Below are 10,012 nucleotides of genomic sequence, written 5' to 3' on the forward strand. Positions count from 1 at the left end.
TGTGGGAGGCAAGTTGTTAGAAGCAGTGAAAAGTTTTTATCGAGGATGTAAGGCATGTGTACGTGTAGGAAGAGAGGAAAGTGATTGGTTCTCAGTGAATGTAGGTTTGCGGCAGGGGTGTGTGATGTCTCCATGGTTGTTTAATTTGTTTATGGATGGGGTTGTTAGGGAGGTAAATGCAAGAGTTTTGGAAAGAGGGGCAAGGATGAAGTCTGTTGGGGATGAGAGAGCTTGGGAAGTGAGTCAGTTGTTGTTCGCTGATGATACAGCGCTGGTTGCTGATTCATTTGAGAAACTGCAGAAGCTGGTGACTGAGTTTGGTAAAGTGTGTGAAAGAAGAAAGTTAAGAGTAAATGTGAATAAGAGCAAGGTTATTAGGTACAGTAGGGTTGAGGGTCAAGTCAATTGGGAGGTGAGTTTGAATGGAGAAAAACTGGAGGAAGTGAAGTGTTTTAGATATCTGGGAGTGGATCTGGCAGCGGATGGAACCATGGAAGCGGAAGTGGATCATAGGGTGGGGGAGGGGGCGAAAATTCTGGGAGCCTTGAAGAATGTGTGGAAGTCGAGAACATTATCTCGGAAAGCAAAAATGGGTATGTTTGAAGGAATAGTGGTTCCAACAATGTTGTATGGTTGCGAGGCGTGGGCTATGGATAGAGTTGTGCGCAGGAGGATGGATGTGCTGGAAATGAGATGTTTGAGGACAATGTGTGGTGTGAGGTGGTTTGATCGAGTAAGTAACATAAGGGTAAGAGAGATGTGTGGAAATAAAAAGAGCGTGGTTGAGAGAGCAGAAGAGGGTGTTTTGAAATGGTTTGGGCACATGGAGAGAATGAGTGAGGAAAGATTGACCAAGAGGATATATGTGTCGGAGGTGGAGGGAACGAGGAGAAGAGGGAGACCAAATTGGAGGTGGAAAGATGGAGTGAAAAAGATTTTGTGTGATCAGGGCCTGAACATGCAGGAGGGTGAAAGGAGGGCAAGGAATAGAGTGAATTGGAGCGATGTGGTATACAGGGGTTGATGTGCTGTCAGTGGATTGAATCAGGGCATGTGAAGCGTCTGGGGTAAACCATGGAAAGCTGTGTAGGTATGTATATTTGCGTGTGTGGACGTATGTATATATATGTGTATGGGGGTGGGTTGGGCCATTTCTTTTGTCTGTTTCCTTGCGCTACCTCGCAAACGCGGGAGACAGCAAAAAAAAAAAAAAAAAAAAAAATCTCTTACCCTTACGTTACTTACTCGATTAAACCACCTCACACCACACATTGTCCTCAAACATCTCATTTCCAGCACATCCATCCTCCTGCGCACAACTCTATCCATAGTCCACGCCTCACAACCATACAACATTGTTGGAACCACTATTCCTTCAAACATACCCATTTTTGCTTTCCGAGATAATGTTCTCGACTTCCACACATTCTTCAAGGCTCCCAGAATTTTCGCCCCCTCCCCCACCCTATGATCCACTTCCGCTTCCATGGTTCCATCCGCTGACAGATCCACTCCCAGATATCTAAAACACTTCACTTCCTCCAGTTTTTCTCCATTCAAACTCACCTCCCAATTGAATTGACCCTCAACCCTACTGTACCTAATAACCTTGCTCTTATTCACATTTACTCTTAACTTTCTTCTTTCACACACTTTACCAAACTCAGTCACCAGCTTCTGCAGTTTCTCACATGAATCAGCCACCAGCGCTGTATCATCAGCGAACAACAACTGACTCACTTCCCAAGCTCTCTCATCCCCAACAGACTTCATACTTGCCCCTCTTTCCAAAACTCTTGCATTCACCTCCCTAACAACCCCATCCATAAACAAATTAAACAACCATGGAGACATCACACACCCCTGCCGCAAACCTACATTCACTGAGAACCAATCACTTTCCTCTCTTCCTACACGTACACATGCCTTACATCCTCGATAAAAACTTTTCACTGCTTCTAACAACTTGCCTCCCACACCATATATTCTTAATACCTTCCACAGAGCATCTCTATCAACTCTATCATATGCCTTCTCCAGATCCATAAATGCTACATACAAATCCATTTGCTTTTCTAAGTATTTCTCACATACATTCTTCAAAGCAAACACCTGATCCACACATCCTCTACCACTTCTGAAACCAGATATATATATATATATTTTTTTTTTTTTTTTTATACTTTGTCGCTGTCTCCCGCGTTTGCGAGGTAGCGCAAGGAAACAGACGAAAGAAATGGCCCAACCCCCCCCATACACATGTACATACACACGTCCACACACGCAAATATACATACCTACACAGCTTTCCATGGTTTACCCCAGACGCTTCACATGCCTTGATTCAATCCACTGACAGCACGTCAACCCCTGTATACCACATCGCTCCAATTCACTCTATTCCTTGCCCTCCTTTCACCCTCCTGCATGTTCAGGCCCCGATCACACAAAATCTTTTTCACTCCATCTTTCCACCTCCAATTTGGTCTCCCTCTTCTCCTCGTTCCCTCCACCTCCGACACATATATCCTCTTGGTCAATCTTTCCTCACTCATTCTCTCCATGTGCCCAAACCATTTCAAAACACCCTCTTCTGCTCTCTCAACCACGCTCTTTTTATTTCCACACATCTCTCTTACCCTTACGTTACTTACTCGATCAAACCACCTCACACCACACATTGTCCTCAAACATCTCATTTCCAGCACATCCATCCTCCTGCGCACAACTCTATCCATAGCCCACGCCTCGCAACCATACAACATTGTTGGAACCACTATTCCTTCAAACATACCCATTTTTGCTTTCCGAGATAATGTTCTCAACTTCCACACATTTTTCAAGGCTCCCAAAATTTTCGCCCCCTCCCCCACCCTATGATCCACTTCCGCTTCCATGGTTCCATCCGCTGACAGATCCACTCCCAGATATCTAAAACACTTCACTTCCTCCAGTTTTTCTCCATTCAAACTCACCTCCCAATTGACTTGACCCTCAACCCTACTGTACCTAATAACCTTGCTCTTATTCACATTTACTCTTAACTTTCTTCTTCCACACACTTTACCAAACTCAGTCACCAGCTTCTGCAGTTTCTCACATGAATCAGCCACCAGCGCTGTATCATCAGCGAACAACAACTGACTCACTTCCCAAGCTCTCTCATCCCCAACAGACTTCATACTTGCCCCTCTTTCCAGGACTCTTGCATTTACCTCCCTAACAACCCCATCCATAAACAAATTAAACAACCATGGAGACATCACACACCCCTGCCGCAAACCTACATTCACTGAGAACCAGTCACTTTCCTCTCTTCCTACACGTACACATGCCTTACATCCTCGATAAAAACTTTTCACTGCTTCTAACAACTTGCCTCCCACACCATATATTCTTAATACCTTCCACAGAGCATCTCTATCAACTCTATCATATGCCTTCTCCAGATCCATAAATGCTACATACAAATCCATATATATATATTATCCCTGGGGATAGGGGAGAAAGAATACTTCCCACGTATTCCCTGCGTGTCGTAGAAGGCGACTAAAAGGGGAGGGAGCAGGGGGCTGGAAATCCTCCCCTCTCGTTTTTTTTTGATTTTCCAAAAGAAGGAACAGAGAACGAGGCCAGGTGAGGATATTCCCTCAGAGGCCCAGTCCTCTGTTCTTAACGCTACCTTGCTAACGCGGGAAATGGCGAATAGTATGAAAGAAAGAAAGATATATATATATATATATATATATATATATATATATATATATATATATATATATATATGGGCCAACCCCCCCCCATACACATGTATATACATACATCCAAACACACAAATATACATACCTACACAGCTTTCCATGGTTTACCCCAGACGCTTCACATGCCCTGATTCAATCCACCGACAGCACGTCAACCCCGGTATACCACATCGCTCCAATTCACTCTATTCCTTGCCCTCCCCTCACCCTCCTGCACATTCAGGCCCCGATCACACAAAATCTCTTTCACTCCATCTTTCCACCTCCAATTTGGTCTCCCTCTTCTTTCGTCTGTTTCCTTGCGCTACCTCGCAAACACGGGAGACAGCGACAAAGTATAATAAAAAAAAAAAATATATATATATGTTAATATATATATATATATATATATATATATATATATATATATATATATATATATATATATATTTGTATACAGTATGGGCGTTAATATATATATATTTGTATACAAGAGGATGGGCCATTCTTCGTCTGTTTCCTGGCGCTACCTCGCTGATGCGGGAGACGGCGATCAAGTATGATAAATAGATAGGTAAATAGTAATGGTACTCATGATAATAATAGTGATAATATTAATGATTATAATAGTAATGAGTAATTTTCATCCTCAGTTTCCTTTTCTATTTAAGCAAGGAAGCATGTAAAACAAATAAACAATGGCCTCATTTGCATGTATCTGTTGTCAGGGTGTGATGTATAATGTAACAGAGGTTGAGCCTATCATCCACAGCCAAAGCCCACATATTACCTCAACTGCTTTGTATGCTTTGGCTCATCTCACAAACAACAAATTGCCCCAGTGTACCACATTAATCATATTCATTCTGTCCCGTGCCCTCCTGAATGTTAAGGCTCTGGTGCCCTTAAGCCTTCTCCTGCCATCTCCTACTTGGTATCCCCCTTACTCCCTCCACTTCTAACAAATGAATACCCTTAGTCAGCCTTTCATCACTTATCCTGGCCATATATCTAAATCAGCAGTTAAATATATACGAAATACATACAATTTAATCATTGGTACGTTAGAAAAAGGGGGAGGGTTAGTCAGCTTTTACACAGACATTGAGTTAGCAATCTATTGATTATTGATAATGTTCAGAATGGTTGATACTGGGCTATTCTTGTATTGGTCTATATGAGTTAAGATGGGCTCATTGTGATTTTGGTGCTGAACTGCATCTTTGAGATGAAAGATCTCATGTAGTAGGAGGTGACTGGCAAGGGTGGTGCAGAAGCATCTTTTAACTGTTGTATGAGGCCTGCATGGTGGCTGGGAGGAGTTAGGAGGAACATCGTGTTAAGTGCCTCTTGATATGTGGTGTAAAAGAGACAAAGAATGGGTGTGCATGCCAATTTCTGCACTTTTCCATTAGTCCCTGCTGAGTGCTGGTGGACAGGGAGAAGGCCAGTTATGGGAGGCATAGATGAGTTTGGGAAGAACGAAAGTTGTGATGTTCTTGAGTTCAGACAGGAGTGAAAGTGCCTGAGTCTTAGAGGAATTTATAGACAGGAAATGGGGGGATTTGATGATGATGTTCTCATGCTTCATCTAGTTGAGTGTGTTGTCTAGTTATGAAAAGCTCGGTGGACAGAATGAAGAGTGGCATTGAGAAGATTGATGGACTGAGCAGTTTAGGGGGACTGGGGCCTAGTGAGACATTGAGAAGTGACATTTGTTGATGGTCCATCTGTGGAGATTGATGGGGATGTTTTGGGGGTACTGCAAAAAGTACATATTATTGTTAGAGTTGTCAGTGTAGTGCTTTATAATTAACAAAGATTAGTGAGAGGTCATTCCAAGAAACTAAGCAAGAAATACATTAGGAAAGATATGAAGAGCTTTTATGAAAGAGTTGTTGATGAGTAAGCTTAATTTTATAACTGTGAATGCTGAGAATATTGGTAAATGTAAAATTTTATATAATAGTTTAGTAAAAGAACTTTAAAATTCTTTACCCATACTGTAAAATTACATAATTATTTATGCTAACACTCAAACTAGGCATGTGGCTTACAGCTCTTCTTCCACAGGCTCCATGACATCCATTTTCCAAGTTTTCCTAGGACTACAAGCAGGTATGGTGCTGCAAGTGCACAAGAGCCACCGTAGTAGGATAGTCCGCTGGCTGGTCTGGTCCCTGGTTCTTGGGGCTATTGGTGCTGGCCTCTGTGGTGCCTCCATGAATGATGGTGTCATTCCTGTCAACAAGAACCTATGGTGGGTCATGCATTTAAGCTATCTTTAGGATTAATGTGTTTTCAATACACTGTTAAAACTGCCTTGTTTCTCTGCTTTTGTAATTAGAAATCTTTTTTTACCATGCTAACTTTTTTGACATTAATGTTTCCCTTAGTCTTTGCTTATACTGTGATATATATTAACATTGATGATTCACTCAGTTTTCACCAAACATGATCAAAGATATTCAGATAAAATCTATGTCAATCTCCTTCTTAATTATGTTCCAGTGTACACTTACATTAATGGTTCTCTCTTGCCTTCACCATACTTATGTCTTGATTTATTCTTGCAATTGTTCCCACTACTTCATATTACTTATTTCCTGATGTGCTTTGAAACAAATGTTTCCCTTAGTCTTTGCCTGACTTGCATCCTGATAAATTATGTTGGTGATTCCATCTTTACTTGAAGCCCTGACATTTTGTGACATCAGTGGTCTGTCTTCATCTGATTTTGGTCCTTAGACTTTTTTATCTTGTGACTGAACTTTGTGAAATATGAACACAGTGTTATTATATGTTTTAATATTAGTTGCTGATGAAGTTCTTAAACTGTTCCCAGTGATTCCAAGATGCAAGTATATTACAAAACACTTATTGTCTTTTGAGATCTTCGCAGATGATATATTAACTTCTCAATGATAGTATGAGCTTAAGAATCAAAGGCATGCATGCATGTAAAGTTCATGCTGTTATTCAAGTGAATTATTCATATGACAGCAAATAGAATCGAGTGGTTGATGGTGTTTTTGTGAAGATGATCCTGGCTGAGGTCATTGACACTGCTTCACTCAGTCAACCAAGTCAACAAGTTGTTAATGACAGCTTGTTCTGATGATGAAAATCTAACTTGATATCTTTCTGGAAGAGAGAAAAAATCTAGATGGGAATGTGTAATTCCTTTGTAATTATGGAATCATGGATATAAAAGTACATATAATTAGTATGATATAGTCAAGAGAAATGTTTAGTCACAGGCTAGGTATTTATCTGTTTATGGCATTTATTTGCAGTACCTTGTTAAGTTTGGAATACAAACATGTATCAAAAATCAAAAAGTATTATTTGTTTTGATGGTATTACACAGTTCTTATAAATCACTTGACCGGAATGATCGTTTGTGCTCATTACTAAGTGTATGACCTACTAGTGTTAAGTCACTGTCATATCTTACATTTCCTTTAAATTTCCTGACATTATCCTTTGTTGAGCAAGGTATCTGACAAACTGACAGACTAGAGCCTTCCCCACAGTACGATGGTGGGGGTTGAGGGTCTGGGAAGTGTGCAGAAATGTGATGAACAACATATCAATGCAAGGTGATGATTTAGAGTAAGAACTGGTATTTCCCTCAGTTTAAAAGGATTTGTGACCTAATTTATTGGTTCATTGAAGAATGTTCTGGGTAATTCATTCCATAATTGCTGTTAAACAAGGACTGATCCTGCTTCTACTTGAAATATTTAGTTATAATAGGTGATGTTCTTTTAGTCTTACTGTTTCTAGTTCTGAAGGCTGTTCTTTAAATTTGTATAGATTGACCTTGTAACAATTGTACAGATACTCAGAAGCAGTGGCAGTGGGTAGTATGACAGGTATGTAGGTATTTGGTTGACTTGTGTGATATTTCCCCTCCTACACACTACTATTCCAATTTTAAAATAGAATCTTCTCATGATTGAGGTTCATGCACTTATAGACTTTGCCAGTTGTATAGTGTCTGCAGATCACCCATATATTTGAAGTGTCATGAAAGAACATGTTGCATGCATTTCTAATGTTTGTCAAACTGTTCCTTTCCCTTCAGGTCTTTGTCATATGTGTTAGTAACATCCTGCTTTGCATACTTCCTGCTGGCCATCTGCTACCTGTTGGTTGATGTGTGGGGAGGATGGAGTGGAACCCCTTTCTTCCAGGCTGGTAAGTAAAAGGTTGGGTAGGAGGGGGTGCAAAGACTGTTTTCCCTTCTACCAGACTAATCAGTTGGTTGGGGTTTTGGAAAAAATGGTGTCAGTAGCATTGTTTGATCAAGACACAAGGGACACCATACTTGAGGACTTGGGACAGAGATGGAGATAGTTAATGATTAATTATCATAATTTGACACAAATAATGCTCCCTCCTAGCTCTTTTTTGGTTACATGATTGATGGGATCATACTTTTTGTTTTAAGCATACATTAAGTACATGGTACAGTTATGGTATGAGGTTAAAATTATTAATCATAGACGACTTGTATTTAAGAAATAGTAATAATAGGAGAAATTTACTGTACAAGTGAATGATCTTTCAGAAAAGTAACCTGTATTATACATTATTGAGTAATCAGCAGTAGATACTGCAAGTAGATTAAGGTAAGAATTAGAATTTGATATGTTCCCTTTAGATAATTGTGAACACAAATATGATGAACTATTGTTCTAGTTTATGTCCAAGGTGAATGGAATATGATACTAACTTTATAAAATCATCAGGATGAATTAATATATTCTGATTCATATGAAAGTAGTCGATAATTATTCCAATCTAGATATTTTCTAGTGATTATTGCAGTTTCTAAAGCAAAGTTTTGTAATTATTATTTGCTTAAGTTTAATGACATTTACAGGTAATTCTTTCCAACATCCTGATGAGTGTGAATTTCTTTTTTTTATTATTCCACAGGAATGAATAGCATCTTCCTCTACTGTGGCCATAATGTAGCATACAATATGTTCCCCTGGCACTACTCACTTGGCCTGATGAATACTCACTTGGCCCGCCTGGCAGAGACACTGTGGGGAACTACTCTCTGGGTCATTATAGCACTTTACTTGCATCACAAGGGCAAGTTCTACACTGTGTGACCATCCCTTGTGGTATGCCACATGTTTACATCACCACTACTTGCATTTCAGAATACAGTGTGGTGTTTAGTCTCTGGTGGATTACACTGAGTGACGGATGCTGCTTAAATGTTTTTCTCATTACGTGAAAAAATAATTTTATCAACATAAAAGGAGATAACAGTGTATGCCTCTTGTTACAGACTGGAATTTCATGTTCATAAGTTTCAGTTGATTTTACTGTATTGAAAGAATCTGATAGGCAGATATAAGGATCAATATTATCTTGGACCTCTGTGGTTAGTGTTCCTGACTGATGCATTCATGGGCCACCCAGGGTTGAGCGGCTGTAGGTCCATAGTCAGCCTAACTGTTCTTCCATTTCTAGGGGATAATTGATAAAATGGGTACCTGGCTTATATATATATATATATATATATATATATATATATATATATATTTTTTTTTTTTTTTTTTTTTTTTTTTTTTGCTGGTCTCCCGCGATTGCGAGGTAGCGCAAAGAAACAGACGAAAGAAATGGCCCAACCCACCCCCATACACATGTATATACATACGTCCACGCACGCAAATATACATACCTACACAGCTTTCCATGGTTTACCCCAGACGCTTCACATGCCCTGATTCAATCCACTGACAGTACGTCAACCCCGGTATACCACATCGATCCAATTCACTCTATTCCTTGCCCTCCGTTCACCTTCCTGCATGTTCAGGCCCCGATCACACAAAATCTTTTTCACTCCATCTTTCCACCTCCAATTTGGTCTCCCACTTCTCCTCGTTCCCTCCACCTCCGACACATATATCCTCTTGGTCAATCTTTCCTCACTCATTCTCTCCATGTGCCCAAACCATTTCAAAACACCCTCTTCTGCTCTCTCAACCACGCTCTTTTTATTTCCACACATCTCTCTTACCCTTACGTTACTTACTCGATCAAACCACCTCACACCACACATTGTCCTCAAACATCTCATTTCCAGCACATCCACCCTCCTGCGCACAACTCGCAACCATACAACATTGTTGGAACCACTATTCCTTCAAACATACCCATTTTTGCTTTCCGAGATAATGTTCTCGACTTCCACACATTCTTCAAGGCTCCCAGAATTTTCGCCCCCTCCCCCACCCTATGATCCA

At 40.3% G+C, this 10,012-nt stretch overlaps 1 protein-coding gene across 2 annotated transcripts in view; it reads left to right on the top strand.

Moving 5' to 3' along the window:
• Window positions 1-9,279, top strand: part of Hgsnat (Heparan-alpha-glucosaminide N-acetyltransferase) — a 60,471-nt gene extending 51,192 nt beyond the window's left edge. For both annotated transcript variants that reach the window (XM_071668188.1, XM_071668189.1), the window contains exons 12-14: window positions 5,811-5,997; window positions 7,828-7,940; window positions 8,685-9,279. In XM_071668188.1, coding sequence (XP_071524289.1) covers window positions 5,811-5,997; window positions 7,828-7,940; window positions 8,685-8,866 — 482 coding nt within the window. In that variant the 3' untranslated portion in view covers window positions 8,867-9,279. The remainder of the gene's footprint in view (window positions 1-5,810; window positions 5,998-7,827; window positions 7,941-8,684) is intronic.
• Window positions 9,280-10,012: the final 733 nt, after the last annotated feature.

The sequence above is a fragment of the Panulirus ornatus genome, chromosome 12 (genome assembly GCF_036320965.1).
Source record: "Panulirus ornatus isolate Po-2019 chromosome 12, ASM3632096v1, whole genome shotgun sequence".
NCBI classification, from domain to species: domain Eukaryota; kingdom Metazoa; phylum Arthropoda; class Malacostraca; order Decapoda; family Palinuridae; genus Panulirus; species Panulirus ornatus.